A 21,048-nucleotide genomic window follows, 5' to 3' on the forward strand; every position below is an offset into this window, starting at 1 on the left:
TGAATCCACACCTCCGGCAGCTCCTGCTGACGGTCGATCAAGCAGAAGACAAAAGCTCCCTCATGAAGAAGTACATGCAGGAGCCGTTATTCGTTGAGTTTGCAGACTGCTGCTTGGGGATTGTTGAGCCTCCGGAGAAGGAGAACGTTCTTCCTGAGTGAGCTACTTTGGGAACGCTTTTCTTTCCTTGAGACTTTTGCCCTGACAGGCCAGCAGCACCCCTGCTGATGTGGTGCACTGTGCTGTGCCCTTCCTCAAGGTTTGCTCGTGCTTTGCTCATGGGTGTCAGTGCTCCAGTTTAGAGTGAAACAGGGACAGGGTCGTGTTGGACAGATTTCTAGATGCTAGGAATTAAACTTGTTATTCTGTAGACATGCTTTGTGTTGGTAGAGAGACACTGTCAACCCTGGGAAACATTGCTTCCCAATGGCAATGTTAAATATATTTGCATTTATTTTAATCCACAAACTAATGTGAAGTGTTTCTGTTAACGAAACCTTGCTGCAGATGGTCAGACACCTTTACAAGGTATTCAGTGGTTTATTTAAAAGTGGCATATACACAGGAGAGCTGAACATTCTCAAGACTGACACGAGTAGCAAAGAGGTGGTTGTAGAGCATCTCTGGGGAGAACCCTGGCCCCTTGGCAGAGGTCATGCTGTTGACAAGGGAGTCCTAAAAATACATGGCAGCTGGGAGAGTGCACGTAATTCGGTTGTATAGATAAAAAACCAAAGTTCAGTCTTGCTTTTCCCTGAGACATCTGCCTTTAGTGTTACAGTTGGCTGCTACTCATTCTTCAGTCGCAGTCAGAAGCGTTATGTGACTGACCACTTGTGGTCAGCAAGAATAGTTGTACCCCCAACAGGAATCCAGCACCTAACAGAAATGTTTGCCTTATTTGCTTGCTCATTACCAGCCTCTTACTTCTCCCAGGTGGTGCCAGAAGTGTTCAGTTCACGTATTTACTGCTTAAAGCATTTGATTTGTTTTAATTATGTTGAGTGTTCTCATAGTATTGATATTTCCTCTAATATGTGCGTGTGTGTGAGAGGAGGAATGCCCCCCCCCCTAAATTTGAAGCATATTATACATACAATGCATTGATACAGAAAGCTCTGAGGTAGCAGCAGATATGGATGTTGAGTAATTGGAAAGCAGCAGCTCGCAGACAGTCCTTCCCTGAAGGAAAAAGTCCAATAAGTGCAGATGGCCAAAAGCTATGTTGGAAAGAGTTTTTTTCTGTCCAGTAAAATCTGGTTAAATCCAGTGATGGAGTAAGCATCCGTGTGGGGGCTGACATCTGCGTAATGCAGCGGAGACTTCTTACAGTGGAACTTGACAGAGCCCTGCAAGAAGAGGAGGAGGAGAGGTCAGCTCATGTTTCTGCCACATTGTGAGCTAATTTTGCTATTCAGACTAAGGAGTGCTTTAGTATATAGACAACTAGTGAATAAGGATAGAGGTAGACCACAGGAGTCCTAGTACAAATGGATTACAAAGAGTACCAATACTATAATTTGAACCTAAATTAGCTTAAACTAGTTAATTAGTAGTTAGTACAGTAGTTAGTACTGAACTTAGTACTGCTTCTTCCTACTCGTAACTGTGACCAAGCACAGACTACATGCTTGCACACATAATTTTATGCAACTTTATGCAAAAAATTTATCAACAAAAGCCAAGCACAGGGTGATTTGTAACCAGAGTGCAATTTCTGAGGGAAGCCAGTGTGGGTTGTGGCTTGTTTGTAGTAATGGTGTCCTAGACTATTCTGCATGTGCACAGGAGATTAAATACTTGAGGTTTGCTCCTCGCTTTCTGCCATGAAAACCCTCTGTGTGAATCAGTCTGTGCAGTTACCTGTTCATACAGAAGTACTGGGAAGTATTAATACACCCAGTGGCTTTTCCCCAAGTGGATTCTTTTTCATGTGTTCACCTGTTGTGCAACTTGAATCCCCTAAGCAGAAACCCGAGTACATAACAGCAGAGCCTGTATTAGGATCCTGTGCTCTCCATGCCTGAAGCACAGCTTTGATCAGTTTGTTCCTGAGGTAGAGGTAAGAGCTTTCATGAACTCAGCCCTGTGTCCAGCTTGACCCATTGATGTTAGAGTCATCCTTGTGTGTCAAGGCCAGTGGGAGAAGGAAGGTCTCAAGAGCAGACTTCACAGTTGCTCTGCTCCACAGCAGAGTTCAGGTTCCTGAACTCACGGCAGCTTAATCATGCTGCTGATTCAAGCGCATGAGGTTTGTTACCTGTGGGAGAGCTCTAATGGAGGTGATGCCACAGCCAAAGAAGCAGCTTTCCACCTTGTAGCAGTCGTTCTGAAGCACTTTGAGACACGCCAGCAAGGACAGGTCCCTCCGAGGCCCCGTTACAGTAACGGGTGCAGCAGCCAGGACAAGGCCAAGAGGCCAGAACTGAATTATTGCCTGCAGAGGCCAAGTTGTTTCCAAAGAGCAAGGTGGTTTGGCCGAGAGCAGCGCAGCTGCAGGAACAGAGAACACCTTTTCTTCACCCTCATCCAGTTCTGCTGCTGCCAGCGCAGCCATTTTTGCCTGACGAAGAGATGCAGAAAAATATTCTTGAACAAGATTCTCAAACAACATTTTAAAGTGCAAAAGTTCAGAGTCTAAAAAAGGCATCTTAAAGGGCAGGACACCCCCTGGGATTTTCTCCCATTTCATGAAGGAAGGCGTGAACTTATTCTGCAGTCTACGCTGCTACCCAGTAGAAGCAGCTGCGCAAGACCTGGCATCCATCTTCTGTGCTTCAGCTTGAGAACACTGTTCTGAAGCAGTGACAGTACTGGTTTTGTGCTGTTCCTTGACAGAGGTAGATTCTTTCTCAGACACTAAAAAGCCTCAGTCACTCAATGTTTTCCTGTACCAATGTACTTACTTTCCATTTCCTCCAGCCACGCTTAATAACACGAGCAGCCCTGCGCATCCTTTGGAAGCGATTCTTGGCTAACCAGGAACGAACAGCTGAAGATTTAAGTAAAAGAAACCTGAGTACAAAGAATCTCAGAAGCTCCTACACATGACATAAGAGATGGCACTTCCAGCTTTTCCATGTTCAGTTACCAGAACCACTCCTGTGACTTCCAACATCCAGTGTAACTGGCAATGTTACTCGTTATATTATGTCCAGCCCCACTGTACCAAATTACCTGCTTGGATGACAGTTGCAGACCATCTCTCCTTTGCTAGTTTCCTCTGTTTAAATCTTCTCCAGCAACACTGAATGCAAAATGCTTTCTCATTTAGCACCTCTGCTCTTCTAGCTTCCAGTTGATCCAGCTGCATCGGGGATACGAGCCCGCAGTTAATACTTGGGGATGGAGCTGTGCTCACAACTCCTCCCTCTTCTACAGCCTCTTGGTGTTTGTCAGAAAACCACGTGCACATTTCAGTATCTTACGACTGCTGCATTAGGGTTTAGAAGTGAGAGCACTTCATTGGTGCTTACTGGATAACATGTCAAATGGAAATGTAAGTGAGGAGGGGGAGGAGTATGGTGGGGAAAAGTGGAGACTTCCAATTTCATAATAGCAGCTGGCTTAAAATTAGCTCTATTGAGGGGGGCTCTTCTATGGCTGCATCGTCCAGTATATAAGCTTTGCAAAGTGCCTTCATCTCCTTCACCTCTTTTACAAAGAAGCTACTTAAGCCTTTCAGAGTAGCCAAGTCTGTCAGCTGAAGCTAAGAGAAGCTGCAGTCTTTACTGGAGGTGGGGGGATGCTGACAACACTGAACATGAATGCAGCTCCTTGTCTGTTAGCAATAAGGACGCCTTTAAACAAAGTGCTTCTGATAGTTGGATTCTGATGGGTATTTGATTTAGTTTAATAATTGGAAGGAAAATGCAAAGTTGTGGTCGCGCTGGCATTAGGAGTATTGCCTAACCCATGATAACTCTGCCAGAATCTCCATTACACAAGTACATTCCAGAGCTGTTAGCCAAGGCAATAGCACTCTTACCACAGCATTCACCATAAATACTTTGGTTTTGCCGCAGTACACTGAAGTGTTTTCTGCTCTCTTCCCTGTCTGCTCAGCAGTAGTTTTTCCAGTAACATTCTGAAGGATCTCAGAAACAACAGAGCGTGATGCTTTGTCCTCATCCACCACTGGAGTCTTGCCTGCAAATGGAGCATTGAAGAGAAGGTATCACCAAACTTGGAAATCAGGCCCGAGTAATTGTCTTTACACTGACATTTCTTGACCATCAGGAGGGCATACACCTACAGCAAGAGGGGAGGAGGTGATGGCTGACACATCACTAGATCTACCTGGGCTTATGGGAAGAATGTGACAGCCTAGATTTCACCATGTACTAGCAACTAGAAAACCAGCATGGCGTGTTTTAATTAGGATGTAGTTTAGGTGCTGTGTTATTGGCTAAGTTACAACCTATCCATAGGTAACAAATGTCATTTTGGGTAGATCTAGCCAATGAAGCAGACACACGGAGGGCTCAGCTGTTCTCACATTGTTTAAAGCCTCCTACGTGGAAACATTAGAAAGCAACAGCAATGCAATTAAGAATAGATTTCAGCAGCCCAGTCCTAAGAAAATCTGATGGAATAGCCAAATCTCAAAGCTATTGGGAACAGAACAAAAAGCAAGGAATTAGACTCCTGGCCTTTAATGTGCTGAAAGATGTGAAATGGAAAACAAATTCTACACAAATCTGCAGCTTTCACAGGGCATCAGAAGCAGCTACAGGGACATGTACTAAGCAGGCGCTTACTGCAGCAGTAAGAGGTTGTTAAAACCATTTCTGGGACATAGTAAACAAGTCTTTATGTTATGAGACAAACAGGTTAACCAGGTTAATCTATTTGCAAATAGAGGTAGACTTAATTCAGACCTGTCCTTGAAAGAGATTGTGTTGTTCAAGGCAATGCTGCATGAGTTTCTGCATGCCCAGTGCTGGAACTTGATGGTCTTTGTATCTTTCCATCCTGGATACTGTTTGCTTTTCTGCTATAAATATTTCTAAGGAGATGAGAGCATTTTAAGGTACTGAAAAAAAAATATAAGCAATTCTAGCTTACAGGAAGACATCTGGTGACTACAGTGGTGTTCGTGGGGCTGGGCTGATCAGGGAACCAAAAGCTTATCCCCGTGTTTAGGAAATGGTTTTGCTTTGTTTGTAGCTTATTACCTGCTACTAAGATAAAAAGCACTAGTAACCTATCACAGTGAGGCATTTCAACTAATGGGTTTATAAGTGAGGGAGGAGGATATGGTGTGTAAGTCATTTTCATTACTTCATTCCATTTCTGCAAGGTGCATGGATTTCCAGCCATTTTACCTATCTGACACAGGCTGGTACTTACTGGTCCTGCTTCCCACATCTTCTGGTTTTTAAACCCACTGAGTGAAGATGGGATTAATCTGGGAGAGAGAAGGGGGTTGCAGTAACTTTCAGTGTTGAATGTATCCACCTGATGAGCTCCTTTCCAGGGTTCGTATCAAGGATGTTACCTTGTAGACTGGACTGTGTTTTTTAAAGTCCATCCTCGCTCTTGCTTATTACAAAGAATCACATACAGAAGTTTGCAAAAGGTAGAAGAAGCAGCAGAATCCAGGTAAGGTAGAAGGTCAGCATGTTCAGCAAGAAAACAAGGTGGAGGAAAAAAAAGAAGGAAGGAGAAGGAATATAAGCAAAAAGGTAAGTGGTTTTCAAGTCTACTTAAGAATCAACTCTAAATCAAATTATACTGGGGGGCACCCCAAACACCATCATAAGTGTCGTTGTTCCCAAGAGGAACACAAAGAAACAGCAATAAGACGGAAGATTTACACTTTTTAAGAGCCTGTTGTAAGCATCAGACAAATTAGAAACTCAGGTTGGTGAGAGATTAGAAGAATACCTTGAGAACAGTGGTGTCTTTAGTGGTGAATACAGTGATTGCACCTGATCTGTGCGGTACCGAATTGGTGCAGTGATCATTTTACTTGGTAGCAGAGGGATTATCTAAAGAAACGTACCATTTAGCTCAGCAGTGTGATAGTTGCTTTTATCACCCCCTCTGGTTTTATTGGCTCCACGTGATGTTCTCAGTATTTCATAGCGCTCAGTGAAACTCTGGAGAGGGATCCTGACAGACAAACGTACAGTTAATCCGAGGCAAGTATCATTTGCTAGAGAGTAAGTAACTGATGTGTTGAGGGGGAGATGTTGCAGAAAGGCTTCAAAGATAGAATGCAAATGCACTGATGCCTTTGTAGTCATCAACATGCAAGAAAGTGTGGGCTTCTTGAAGGAATCCAGGGACTGCCTATTGCCCTGTAACAGTGACTTTTGACTGTAACAAAGACTGGGTGGGAATTGTTTTATGGTAACAGTGATCCTGAGCTGTCAAAAATACAAGTAGCTCAGGCCTCGTTCTCTCCACCCCCTAAATGTGGTCACAAAAGGCCAGCAAGGGGACTGGCTGCGATGAGCTGCTCAGTTTGGAAATGACTGCATTTAGACAAATGCCATTTATCATTTCAGTTTAGTTGCTGAAAATGTTACTGTGAAGCCACATTCAATTAGAAAGTTCTAGTACATAATAGTCCACATCAAAACATCTCTTCCCCAGCTTCTCAGACTGGAAAGGCACAGTGAGCTCTTGGACCACGGGTGTGCTATAGACACATCTGGAATTTGTTAGTATTTAGTGTATTTTTAAGAATCCCATTGCTTTAGTGCAAGTTGTGCTAGCACTGCTTTCTAGACTGTTACTGCACTTCTGGACTTGCTGAATGAGTAGAGTTTCATAATCCAAAATGCAGAACAACAGTCCACATTTGCCACAGGTGTTTTTGTCTCCAAAATGTGAAAGAGGTGCTCAAATAGGCTTAAACGTAAGCAGTGAGCAGAACATTCCAGACACCTTTGAAAGAATCAGCTTCCCAAAGAGACAGAATGCAAACTATTTGGATTTCCTGCTTATAAGATCCTCTGAAAAACTAACATGCCACTAATTGCTATAGAAATGCATTATGGAAGACACTGCTCAAGAAGTTTGGACTTACCTAACAGGGAAGCCTGCTGCGCTGATGGTGATGGCTTCAACAATTCCACATGCCTGAAGCTGGCTGAGAACCTGAGGCATAAATTGAGATGGGTCAGGTAACTCCTGTGGAAGCTGCTGCCAAGGCCTGCCCAGGGTGTGCTCAACCCAAGCCACGTGCAGCTCAGCTCAGCAGCCACGCCAGAGCCTGCCAGTAACACCCAGAGCAGGGTCAAGGCAGTGGTAACACAGAGGGACAGTCCTCATGTGCCCTCTCTTGCAGTACCCACACCCCCTGCACTGACTGAATGCAGCACAATATGAAGAGCCAGTGTTGGTGTTTCAATATTACTCGCATGCCATCAGCAAATTCTTCAAGTGTTTAAAATTAAGGCAGCACTTCTCCAGCTGCTTGTCTTGACGTCAGATGAGGTTCTCTAGTTATAGCTTCAGCATCTGTTGCCCTGCTCCCAAAGGCATGCTTGTTGGCTGATCTCATCTAACTTGTCCTAGACCAGACTCCAGGAGCAAACAAAGTCTTGTTGTGGGCATTCCCCATGAAGGTATCTGTGCGACCAGGACTGCTGAGCAGTCAGATCACCTTTACCTACTTTAAGGGCTGAGATGGTAGCACCTTAAACAACCCAGGAACGCAGTGAGTTAAGTTACATCTGGAAGAGCTGCTGTGCTTACTAGTTCCATTTTAAACCAGCATCATCAGTGATTCTGAAAGGACATTTCTCTTGGAAACTCCAAAGGAGAAAAAGCTATTTAAAAATGTGCTGTGAGAAGAGCTTTGCAAGTGACTCAAGATCATGAAAGACCCAGTGCAAATCCCTTACACAATGTCTCTGGGAAGCTTCTCACTGAATCTGTGAGGAAAGCCTTTTGAAAAGTTACCTCTTCTCTTTTAAAAGTCATTGCCTTGCAGTCGGCGTTAGGCTTGATGCAGCGGATGTAATGTGGGGTGGTGTTATTCAGAATCTGCATGAGATGTTCAAGTGAACCCTGTAGAAAACAAATACAGGTTTAATCAGTGTTGGTAATCACAGGTAGTTGAGCTGATCAGTGCTCTTCTGTAAAAACCATGCAGCAGTGTTTTGCAAGGCTGGCTTTACAGACACTGCATAAGCAGAGCTCTGCTCTAAGGGCAGCCTGAGCAAAAACTTCACTCTCTGGGTGCTTCTGTAACATTGTTGATGGTAAATTCAGAAAGTTTCCAAAATTAGAGCTGGGCATCAGCAGAAACTCCTCAAGGAACAGGCAGGAAGCAGCCTCAAAAAGGAAAAGGTAAAATTGGAGTGAGTTAAAACCCAGAGAATACAAGAAGTCTGAAGCTATTTCTGGTTTATAGCTGTTCTGCTTTAATATTATTTACTGATCTTATTCCGACTATACTGTTTCCTCATCTAGTTATGAAGATAGCAGTAGAAAGAAGAATTTTGAATAGGGTGTACCTTGAACTTGGACACCACTGTAACCACAGCTGCTCTGTTCTGGGGTTTGATGTTATTTTGGTTCCTTTCTGTCACAGGAAATAATTTTTGAAGCAAAAGGTCCTTTGAATTCTGCAGAACTTGGACCAGTTCTGGTGGAATGGGGTCCTGCAAACACAAACATCACTCATCAGGACTGGGACTTGGGCAGAAACCTGCCACCTTTGAAAATGACTAAAAAATCTGCATATATAAGTGGAATAGTTTCTGATGCCAACTGTGATGGCTGTCTTCGAACCTGTCTACACACACTGATTCACAGTCAGGTTCAGGAACACTCAGGAAATCCAGTCAAGTGTACAACTGCTCCTAGCGTTGTTCTCATACAACTGAAGTGAGCTAGAGGTCTCAGGACTAGTTTAATCCCTGCAGGACAGCCTGCAGCAGGTATTAGAAAGTCTTCCTTTTAATTAAGAGATGATCTTTGATTGCATGACCTAATACCACTTGCTGTAATTGCTGGTGGTGTCAGAACTGACAAGGGACCCTCATGTCTGTGGACTGTTCCACTTACTGCCTGATGGCAGAATGAGGCCACACGTTGAGTTTCCTGGTACAGCAGGATTTTCAGTAGTTAAGTCCATGCCTTTGCTGCTCATAAACTTACCTGAATTTGGGGGGAAGCGCTATATTTATGCAAGTGCTAATTTATGGTTATAGAAATGCCCTGATGTCATCAACTTTTCTGCACCCTCAGGCACGGAAGAAGCCCTGATTTGGTGATACGTGGTCCACTTAGTGCTCAGCTGAAAGTTCTGCTGGCAAAACATCTGCTGGTGCCAGTGATGGTTCACTGAAAACCAGACCAAGAATGTCACCCAGTCTTACACAGCCTGAAGGATTTATCTGGAGCAAGGTATGTCTATCCAGTCAGCTTCACTGAATATACTTGTTAGAGGTGCTTTGGTTTAAATTGCCTTAGGTCTGTACGATTGTTTTATTTTGGTTTTTAACAGCTCTTCCTGAAAATACCTACCTTATTTTTCTCCACCATTGCTGCCAACTGATAGCAGACTTTGCCAGCATAATGTGAAATAATAAAGTTAGGCTTCTTACTAAACTTGTTTCGACTTAAACATTGATTATTAGACAAGGCTTTCTCAATCCGAGTTTGAAAGAGGTCAGTGTTAGAGGATCTATTCAGACGGCACTCCTGCAAAAGAGACAAAATTGCAACATCTCTTATTTGTCATAAAGAACTGCCTTCAAAAGCTAAAACACTTTAACATCAGACATCTTACTTTTAGAGTTGCTTTGAGTATGCAAGCCCTGAAATACTGGGGGGAAAACCAAACCCCCCAAAGTGTAATTGAGGCTTCATATTGGAATCAGAATATCCAGGATCAGAGGGAAAAAGAACTTGGAATAGGAAGAAGCAGCGTCATGATGCTTCTAAAATATAAGCTCTGCAGAAATTTTATAGCTGACAAGCTTCCTTCTATAAAGTGGTTGTGTTTTCCTTGGTGGCATGGGACGGAAGGCAGGCAACCAGGCCAAAAGCATTAGGGGTTTAGATCCACGCTTACCTCATTCAGCAAAGAAAAAATGCTGAGAGGATTGCCCTCTATCAGATCAAGGCACTTCTGGTTATCCTGGTAGTTGATGAAAGACCACTGTAAGCCTTCAGCTGCATATTCTTCCTGAAGTAAGAGAGAACCCGGTTACTCTGCAGCAGAGGGCACTAGAGCCCAAGGAACTGATTGCCTTTTGCAGTCTGATGCAGTTACTGTTTAACAAATTAATCCCGGCCTCAGCCAACTCATCCAAAACTCAGCTCGTGTTCAACAGCAGTCTTCAGGGGCAGAAAACAAAGGAGGATATTCTACCCCAGGTAGCTTTATCAGAGAGCACAGCATGGCTCCTTTCCAAAGTAAACAGAGGCTAGAGTCACACTAAGCCTCTCCTGGCTATACTGGGGTTTTCCCTGAAGGGCAAAGAACGTGTGGAACTCTTTCCTTAGATTAGGACATAGCCCTAAACCAACCGTTGTGTGCCAGACTTTACTATGGAGCTGGGCTTCATTTAATGCAAAGCCTGATACAGAAGGCAGTGCAGAAAGATACTGGTTGAAATAATTCGTGCAATATTTATGCTGAAATACAGAACAAACTGTCAGGAGTGTTTAACAAGCCAGGCTCTGGCCAGTTACTCTAAAAGTCTCCTGCCAAAAGCTTGCTCAGCACAGCCACTAATGGCATTTAAGTGCTTTGGGACACAGTCAGGTCAAGAGAGGTAAGAGGGCAGGGAGGGATACTATAAACAGAGGTCATGAATCAGTTACGAGGAAAGTAATTGTGTGCTAGAACTTGCTTTCCTTCTTCACTGACCATTAACCCCTGGCACACTGGGGAGGGTAGGCAGGAAAAAAAAGGCTGGTTATATGAAAGCATAAATTACGGTCAAAGAGCTACTCATCTCCTCAATAAATTGACAAAACTATGCCATGAGGCAGAAGGCCCTCATGTTGGTGCCATAAAGAAAGCAATTTCCCCGACTCCAGTTAATGGCTAAGAGCACTGTCGTAATGTATCTGTAATGTGGGGGAATTCAGTGAGGACTGAAGTACATCTATTAGAGCAGCAGTCCAGGCAGGGACTCTGCAGCTTTCAGAGCACTCAGATGAGAACTGAAATTAGCAGTGTGTGACCAGTTAGGCAAGTGACTGCAGTGTATTTAGGATGGTGCAAATACCTTCTCTACTGTGAAACAACACAATCCATGTACCTCCTCACTCAAAAATAAAAGCTGATGCACAGTGTGTTTTTGTCTTTCAAGGTACTGGCATGACAACTGGGTTTATGAAGCTGTTCTCGCATGGCAAGAGGCCTCCATCAGGTACCACGTCCTCTTGATGTTTGGATTACAAGGTTCTGTTGGGCTCTCTGCCTTCCCACTAAGGGCAGGTCTAGAAGCTCCCCACCCATTTAGGTACTTTATACTTGATGAAGAGAATTAACATGTTTATAAGCAGTAGCTTTCAAAAGACTCTCAATTTAGGCTACACTTACCTCAAGAATTTAAAGTGTTCAGCTCTTTGAGGGAAAGCAAACAGCTTAACAGGCCACAAAGCCAATGGAGCTGTGTAAGAGGGAACAGATTTCCAGTACCCAGGAGAGAAACCTGTCTCATTCCACCAACTGCCCCACACTCTCTTTAAGAAAGCAATTGTTACACCCTACTGGTTCCTGTGGCATTACTCAGCTGAAGGCTGCAATCTGACCAGAGGCACGGGAATATAATTAAAGAGACAAAAGATGCTGTTTTAAAATGAGATACTTAACATTTGACCTCAGTGGGGTATTACCTGTTGTGCTTTCAGATAGTGTGCTACAAAGTGCTGCTGCAGTTTCTCATTGGCATAGTTAATACAAAGCTGTTCCAAGTTGTTTTCAGGGAAGGCTTCAAAACCATAAACATCCAGCAAACCTAGAAGGAATATGGGAAGAGAGTGCATTTTGGTTTAAGAGTAGCTTGAAGGACTTACGGTTACTCAGTTAAAGCAGGGTTGAACAACCATACCTATGAAGTTGGTCCATGCTGATGGATCTGCATAGATGCTTTCATTTATGACCAAAACGAGCCACTCAAACAATCTGCAGACAATGACAACTGGATTAGCTGGAAAGCCCTTGCTTACAACAATCAGAGTAGTGTTCTTTTACTGCTGATTATACCAGTATTGCATGGAAGAAACAAAAAACTATGACATGCTGCTTGCTGACATGGAACAGCAGTTCTGTGAAGCTCTCTCTAGATCTGCAGCTATGTCCTACCTACAATTGAATCAAGGATGTGTCAAGAGGGGAAGGGAGGGTTATGCTGTTATTGAGTCCAAGCAGAAAGCCAGGGAAAGTAAATCTCTCTGGCCTCACTATTCCCTCACAGAAGGTGTATGGATGAGCACAGCAGCCTGGCCTATGTGTCCTTACTTAGCATAAATCACTTTGGCAAGGCAGTCCCTCCTGGTCTCACACTCGGCTCTGGAGCATGGCTTCTTGAAGACTTGTTGTTGTTTTCCAGCAGTTATTGTTCGAACTCTTAGTGACTCCAGGAGTTCCTCAGCAGGTATCTGCAGCAAATCCCCAGCAGCCTTCACAGAACCTTGTTCGGGGAAAAAAACCCATGGTGAGGTTACCTTGAGTGTCAAATGAATGCAGCCCCTTTAAAGTTATGGAAGGTCTAGAGATAGGATAGAAAAATGACATATCCATGAACTCGCCAACTGAAATGTGATTTTGGATCTTTCTACCCAAACCTGGGAGAAAGTTTTGCAAGACCAGACTCTTAATTTGGATGTACAGGACCCGTGGAATTTTAGGTACTGTATTTGAAATGAAACAATAGTACCAAAAAAGTCTGAAATTTGCTACACTGAAGCAGGCGTTTTAGGCATTTAGGCATTTTACTCTCTAGGTAGGTCTTTGTTTTCACCGTTTTTGAGCAGACACCTCTAAATGCAGACAGACAAATCAGTCATGTCCAGAAAAAAAACAGGGATTTTTGGGATATTAAGGAAATACAGAAGAATGAGTATTTAGGATCCTGCTAACCTGAGCTGTATGCAAAACTATTTGAATGTTAGGTAGAGTGAATCCAGAGCATGTGAATTAACAGTAGGAAACTTCACTATTCAGGACAGTGTTTTATTTCTGAAGGAAAACTAGATCCACACTAGAACAACCTGTGTCCTACTCTGCAATTTACTAAGCAATTAACTTTGCTGTTACTAAGTTTTAGTTTTTCTCATGAAAACTTCAAAGCTTTCATTTTACAAGCCCTGCTCTCCGCTTGGGGTCAGATGGCTGGAAGTCTTATGATGTCAGTGTAAGATTACAGTCAGGAGTAACAGTTCTGCCAATAATCCTTCTGAAATGACTCTCTAATGTTGCAGTTGCCTTGCCCTGTAACGGAAGGATATTGCCTCTCCCAGCAGGGCAGCATTCAGTTGTTGTTTGTTCAGTACTTTGAAACCATGATTTTGGGTTGCCCGTGACCTTGAGTCTCCTATCAAGCAGAGGAGCACAGTAAATCCTCTCCATCAGGCATCTGCACTAAGATAACAAGACTCGCTGAAGCATGACATGCTTGTTGCCTCACCTTTGATTTTGTCTTCTAGTTCACAAGGCTGAGATTCATCCACTAGATTAGAGAATTGAATGTTCCCAAGATGAAGAAGGCCTGAAAGTACCTGAAATATAAGCAATCATTCAGTTTTCTAAACAGAGCTCTTCACCTTCGTTTAGCCACATGAAGAGGACAAATCAAAACATTTCCACACACAAAAAAGCAACTCAATTCCAAGCTTCTATGTTAATTCCTAAAGCTGCAATTCCTGAAGGAAAACTGAAGTTCACAGGTGAAGGCTTTTAGTCAGGATCTTAGCTATGCAACCTAATGTGTAGCTGTAGACCCTCCAGTCAGGAGTACATTGATATAGATCTACTTCTGCAGAAATCCCCCACTATAGAGACATTCCAGACTCCATGAGCAGCCTCATGGTGACCATGCTTTGTACCTGACCTTGAAAATATTGTTCTGTGTGGAGTGGTCAATGCCCAAGTGAAACATGGCATCTCTGGTCACCTCGAAGCAGTCCTCTGAAAAGCCAAACAAGTGCTATTTAAGAGCAAGCAAGGCACACAAACACAGGCAAGCACAACGCTCCACACCACATCCAGTGTAGCTGGAATTGTCAAAGGAGATCAAGGAAGTGATATGTGCTTTTGGTAGACCTCAGAGACTCGGAGAACCAAGTCACTGACTTAATACTGGCTCTGTGGGGCTCTCAAGTTAGGCAGAAGGTTGCTGAAGCACATCCAAAGACAAGACAGTTTCTAAACATAGCCAGGGAGAGATGCAAATTCACAAGGCCAAAAACTGCTCTTCTGAGCCAGATGAAAACTCTTAGTAAGTGCAAACTGAAACTTAAAAAGAGTCACATTAATGCAGGTGGCTTTGCAACATGTCTGCTGTTGGCTGACCAGCCTGGGTCATAAGACTTAATAGGACAGACACATTTTTGCCTTCCTGCCTTTAAAGTCACAGCTGTTATTAATGGACAGTCTCTGAAATTAATCTTTACCATCTAAGTTTCTTTCAGAATTTGGCAGCCAACGATACTCAGCCCCTTCTGGAAGGTTCCATTCCAACCTCTCCTCTGCAGTAGCACCTTTTGTGATCTGGAGACAGAAAACAAGGTAATGACTGAAATCTGCCTTTGGTATTTACGGCTCACAGACAATGAAGAATAACATACTGAGAGCAGGATTTCATCTGGATACATGGCAGACAGGGAAATTGTTAAACATTAAAAGCTGATTTCATCCCCACTGTTTGTCAGAAACATCTTGCAAAATTAACTGAAGGCAAACCTGATAAAAAATATGGAAGTTTCTTTCATTGGGGGCCTGATAGGCAACTCTGGTCTTCTCCAAAAGGAAAGTCTGAATGGAAGCACTAGTCAGATGGTGACATCTAGAATGGGGGGAAAAAAGCAAAGATTTCAACAAAACTTACAGAATGGGATAGGTGATGTGTTGTTACAGTACTGACTATGAATGCTTTGCACTTCACCTTCAGTTTGCTGCAAGCCTAATACTATATTTTATTCAGAGTTCTTAACTGCATCTCTGTTTTTCTGTTGTGCCCTTTTAGAGATCAGGGTAAGAGTTTGCAAGGAAAAAAAAGAGAACCCATAGAATGGTTTGGGTTGGAAAGGACCTTAAGATCATCTATTTCCAAGCCCCTGCCATGGACAGGGACACCTCACACTAAGCCATGTCACCCAAGGCTCCATCCAACCTGGCCTTGAACCCTGCCAGGGATAGAACATTCACCACTTCTTTGGGCTCCCTGTTCCAGCGCCTCAGCACCTTCACAGTAAAGAACTTCTTCCTTATATCTAAACTGAACTTGTCCTTTTTCAGTTTAAACCCATCACCCCTTGTCCTATTGCTACAGGCCCTGATGAAGAGTCCCTTTCCAGCATCTTGTAGACCCCTTCAGACAGTGGAAGCTGCTCTGAGGTCTCCACGCAGCTTCTCTTCTCCAGGCTGAACAGCCCCAACTCTCTCAGCCTCTCTTCATACAGGAGGTGCTCCATATATATATATATTCATATAACATATTGATAAAATCAATGATATCAGATAAAATATTCAGTGGCAGACTTGAGGAACAATAGGCTTGGATAGGATTCCAAGACAACAGCTAAGGTTTTTACACAGTGATTATTATTACCTGTCTAACTGAAGCTGAATATACTTTCCGAACCGGCTGCTGTTGTTGTTCCGCAGGGTACATGCGTTTCCTGTGAAATTGCCAGTGACACATAGAGAATAATCAGACTGGTCCCACTCTTCCGTGTAGGACATACAGATATTAAGGGTGATTTGTACATAGCTGCAGTATTTGAAGAGACAAATTGTCTTTTAAGGAGAGGACCAGGAGCTAGTTTAGACTTAGCCACTAGTTTTTGCTGTTAAAAAAAGCCTTATTTACCGAATGCTTCCATGACAGGGTTGGAATCCAACACTCTCTTCTCTATCCTTTCCACAGTTTCATTGCCTTTAGGGGAGATAACTGGAGCAGCAACAGAAGCATAGAATTTCATAAGGCAGCGAGATGTCCAGGTCTGCAAGAGAAAGGTTTGACAATAGGTCTTTGTTTTTACTGTGTTATTAGTTATGTCACTTAGTGAAACAGTGCTAGCTTCTGTAAGCACAGTATGCAGCTGGCGATGATGCTGAAGAGAGTGATTGTGTCAGTTCAGCTCCAGTTCAGTGGAAACTTTTTGTGTATATGCTTATATGCAACAGACACATTTAAACACTATTGATTGGACTGCTTTGAGAACGGTGGTTTTATCAAGGTGTAAACACTTGGAAGCTCAGCTAGAATTAACAGCTAGTATCTTAAGATGAACTGAATGTAAGTGGACTTTGAGTCATTAACACTCAGGAAATCCTTTCATTCTCAGGCTTAAAAATATCCTCAATATCCTCCTGAATAGGGATGAACTGTTACAGAAGGGCCTAAGATCGGGTCTGAATTCTCTGCTTCTTTTAAGTGTCTACACAAGGTTTGCTGAGACCCACACTAGCTCCCTAATGGACTATGCTGAGCAATTAGCTCAGATGTGATCCCTGTTGAATGACTCAAATCTAGCCCTCCAAGAAACCACAAATGTCACCTAAAAAGCAGCTCTATTAAGTAAGTCTATTTAACTGCAGCAATCATTTAGTGCTTTATGCATATTTCAAACGAGTTGTGCTAAAGCACACTGGTAGGTGCTCTGTCAGAGGGGTTGTTCTTCCTCCTTGCTTTACTTCACTCCTGTGCACTACAAATCCTCGGCAAAGCTCAAAACTGAAGAGCAATGTCAGAAAAACACCTGCTTACCTTTCCAGCACCACTTTCTCCACTCACAATTATAGACTGGTTTACAGGCTCTATCTGGCTTTGGACGTTTCGGTAGGTTTGCTCAGCCACTGCAAAGATGTGAGGTTTTAAATCCTGGCAGTAAAAGAGAATATTCACATTAAAGAGAACAGTAATAACACAGTTCAACAGCACTGGATAGCAAAGGCCTTATCAAATTTATCTGAAAACAGGTAACAGAGCTCTTCTTTTAATGGAACTCATATTCCAGCAGACATGGGGTTCATCCTTTAGGATTATTTTGCTCTTAAAGATTTTGAAGAACTTGACATCTGGGTTCTGCAGAAGGACAGTTATTTCAAACATAAGGATTACCTGAGGACGAAGTGCAACATGGTACTCTCTCATAAGCTCTGGTGAATAGAGGTAGGAGACAGGCTGAAACGGATTTAAAGCCACCAGGCTGCAGCCAGCATTTGTATAAAACAAGTTTACTGTATATCTTGCTTGAAGACATTTCAGAACTGAAAGACACACCTTCTGTTAGCATCTTTTGCAAAGTGTATTCAACTCTTCCTGTGTCTGTTTGTAACAAAAATCTTCAGATTTGTTACCTATCAGGTTTAATAGAGAATGAGGTGATCAAGAGTGATATAGGACTAAAATGTGTAACAGTCTTTAAGAGTTGCCCTTAAGAGATGTGCTAACTATTCCATTCAATACATCCCGTGCTTTTATAAGGCTTCATATAGTCCTAAAAAGCAAATCAGTTCACAACCAGAGGCAAGAATTCCCCGTCTGCCCTAGGAACAGACCTCACCTTCTCCTAACAGGATCATCTTTAAAAGTCTTGTGAGCAATTTACTTTTCAAAACCAATTTCATGGGTAGATTTTGAAAGTGAGTTAGAGCCTTGTTTTCTGATACGTTCTTAAACCACCACACTGCAATCACAAGGTCATGCAGGAGTCCTTCAAATAGCATTAAATCTCAACCACACCCTGGCCACCTGAACCAACAATACAAACGTGAGCTCTGCCTGCAGAGCTTGGTAAGAGCATGGCCGCATCTACAATAAAAGTATGGGGGAAAATATTCAACCAAGCCAAATGTGACTTTCTAAGGCTTTGAATAACCTTTATTAGCCTTTAAGTACTGTGGTCATGATAGTATTAATGCAATGAGAACAGTAACTACCATACATTAGTGGCCACCAGGGAAAGTGACTCCTCAGGGAACATGACTCTTTAGCCTGGCTGGCTGCTTACCTGTTGTAGTTGTCACTGGATTAACCTTCGTGAGGTCGTCAAAAAGATGCAGTTTCTCTTCATCACTGAGGAACGCTCTAACTTCTTCCTCAAATGATTCATTGAGGTCATTCTGGATTGGAGAATCTGCTTTTTGGCCATTTTTCTGGAGGGGAGGGGAGGTCAGATCAGCACCAGTCAAAGGCTGAATACAGCTGAATTTTCACCTCATCCACTATAGCTCTTCTACTGCTTCCATGTAACTGAAATTCAGTCTCAGCAGGAGTCATAACTTAGTATGTTGGAGATATTCTTCCTCCCGGTTGCCCTCCCCCTGCAACAATGGTTCCCATGGGGTGCTCTGTTTTTAGAAAGGTATTATCTAGCACATGAGAAATGGCAGGCTGACAACACTGTAAACTGAATTCACTGCTGGCAATCCTGGCTGTAAGCAAAGGCACTCGGAAAGAACGTGTCCTTAGACTCACACTACCTGGAGCTTGCAATTCTGCAGGTTGTTCAGCAGACACAATGTTCTTAACTGGCACACTTCTACGCCTGTGAGTGTCATGCATTCAATGCAAACACTGCCTTAAGCAAAGGGAAGCAGGAAGGACTGGCTGCAGAGGCTAAAGCAGAGCTGAGAGCTGCTGTGGTCCAACAGAAATGCAGTTTTCCTAGCAGAGACTTTCATTTTTAGAGCAGAGATTGAGGACTCCAAAAGTGCAATCACAGAGTGCACACAAGGGGGATGCAGGGGGCAGAAATGGTGGTGGTGTAAGAGCTGGCATGCATTAGGTGAGGATTTGTCCTCTTTGAATCACTTCAAGTATTTAAATCTTAGCCGCTGGGCTCCCATGTCCTTGACGATATTAGTTGGAAGGACACTTTTGTTGTACAAATGTAATGGAAAACTTAGCCAGAAGAGACACTTCAGGTCCTGTTTCTCATTTCTGGGGGAAAGAAGAGGGAGGCTAGAAGGGAAAATGCAGAGGGAAAAGATGCCAGTCCTGCTTTTTGCATTCTAGATATTCCTTTTCTGTTCCCCTTCTCCTTGATAGAAAGTCCTCCAACGTAACCCTACTCGTTTATATTTAGTAGCACAAATCTGCAATTCTTTACAGGTTAACCAAGTCAATGAACAGAATCACCTTGTTTATACAGGAAAAGTGCTATATTTAGTTAGCAGCATTCCTACTACATGATCTAAGCTAATAAAAGGGGTAATATACTGTAAAACCCCTTTAACACATTACTAAAAATATATCAAAGCTACAATAATGTACTCAGGAGCATTATCATCTCTTGCAGACAGCATTAGCAGCTCATTTCCAGTAATACACAACTGTACACAGCAAAGGAAAAGCAAAAGCTTAGCAACACAGTTAAGCATTGCCATCAAAGTGATTTCTGTTAGTCTCCTCTGCTTGCTGCTTTCACAGGAAGCAGACATGTGCAGTTATGAAATACTCCATGGACAAGCTGAGCTTCTGCCAAATGCCCTTTCTTCCTGTGCCTGCCCATATATCCACTGTATTAAGCTGGCACCAGCCAAGTTAAGTCCATGGTGCAGCTGACATTGCAAGACCTGAGAAAGGGCACCCTCGTGCTCAACGTCACTTCGTTTGAGAAGAGATGGTGATTGCTGAGCCAAAAGAAAAACACAATGAAAACTGAAAATACAATCACTCCTGGTACCTACGCTGCAGAGCTCGTGTGTCCGTTAACCTCACTGAAAAGACAGCCTTAAGGATGGGCTTGCAACTAACACCTGCCCTGTTAAAGCATAACTAAAATCACTCGCTTGGTGTAATACAGCTCAAAAACACACACTTATATAGGTCCAGTCAATTAATGAAGTAGGAGTGAATAAACATTAGTAGTTACCTAATCTTGGTTGCATGGAAACAAGCCAAGATTTCTTTCCTGACACTAGAATTTAATTAGCACACGCAATTCCTGTTTTTCCTTTTACCTGCTTTAGCATCTTGTCCAGCCCTATGGATGGGAATGCTGGGGAGGGCCTTTACTGTAGAGTGTCTCATTCGAATCAGACTGAAGAATGCCTAAATAAAGAAATAAACAAAAAGCATTTAGGACACGGACATATTCTCTGGAGGCTTCCACAAGCAGAGCCCAAAGGCTTTAGTCAGAAGTACTGATCCCAGTGGGGCTCAGGTCATGCTGGAGCTAGAAAGACTACCCACACTACCAGAGTAACAGTCATACAGTCTGCAAATAAAGAAGGCTTAGCTGGAGGGAATAATACATCTTCCCTTGCATCAGGAATGTTTTGTTTCTCTTGAACTAATAAAGCAAGAAATTGCAACTTTTTCTTTGTTAAATTCTTCTTGTTAGGATAAATAGAAGAGATTTGTGGGTCTGGCGGCGCTTTTGGAAGAGGGAGTGCCTCAGAGAAGCTTTGTACTGCCGCAGAAACGAGATACACTTGCTGTCCTCTTCCTGTTTCCTCTGAAAATCAGCGGGAGCCAACCCAAGGTGAGTCAAGCTCAGCCTCTGAATTTCTGTAACACACACTGAGATTCCGGTCACACAGCCAGGGAGAACTCCGTCTTCTTCCAGCTGCTGAAACTGCCATTACCGATATCCTACTCTATTCTGATCGGTTTTCCTATTCTATTCCATTCCTGTTCCATTCTCACCTGGCACGAAAACACCACTTAGAGACTACTTTGATCCTTGAGCCGAGGTGCACGGAGCTCAGGGTACACACAACCACCGGCAGCACCCTCTCTGCCTTTCAAGGGTTTCTAATCTCGCTACGCTGATGTTTTCCCGGGACAAGCGTCGCTCCCGGCTGGCGGAGGAGCTCTTGGTGCCAGACCCGCTCCCGGGGACACAGGATACTCCCCCCAGCTCCCCGCTGAACACACCGTGTGTGTGTGTCCC

The 21,048-nt window shown here is 43.3% G+C and overlaps 2 protein-coding genes across 2 annotated transcripts; one reads left to right on the forward strand and one right to left on the reverse strand.

The window, feature by feature from the left end:
* Positions 1–8: 8 nt before the first annotated feature.
* ZNHIT3 (zinc finger, HIT-type containing 3) lies at positions 9–161 on the forward strand (the record flags this gene model as incomplete). The annotated part of the gene is made up of 1 exon (XM_010012311.1): positions 9–161. A coding segment is annotated over one exon (153 nt), but the record flags the coding sequence as incomplete, so codon positions are not given.
* A 1,059-nt stretch (positions 162–1,220) lies between these two features.
* MYO19 (myosin XIX) lies at positions 1,221–18,304 on the reverse strand (the record flags this gene model as incomplete). Its single annotated transcript, XM_010012312.1, has 23 exons — positions 1,221–1,349; positions 2,261–2,563; positions 2,907–2,992; positions 3,178–3,307; positions 3,989–4,149; positions 6,008–6,117; positions 7,040–7,110; positions 7,918–8,025; positions 8,475–8,621; positions 9,490–9,666; positions 10,040–10,153; positions 11,818–11,939; positions 12,033–12,106; positions 12,443–12,614; positions 13,611–13,701; positions 14,034–14,110; positions 14,596–14,692; positions 14,885–14,987; positions 15,753–15,822; positions 16,014–16,146; positions 16,914–17,027; positions 17,268–17,416; positions 18,160–18,304. Coding segments are annotated over 23 exons (2,883 nt in total), but the record flags the coding sequence as incomplete, so codon positions are not given.
* Between the last annotated feature and the right edge of the window lie 2,744 nt (positions 18,305–21,048).

This window comes from Nestor notabilis, unplaced genomic scaffold (assembly GCF_000696875.1).
Source record: "Nestor notabilis isolate BGI_N333 unplaced genomic scaffold, ASM69687v1 scaffold28233, whole genome shotgun sequence".
Lineage (NCBI taxonomy): Eukaryota > Metazoa > Chordata > Aves > Psittaciformes > Psittacidae > Nestor > Nestor notabilis.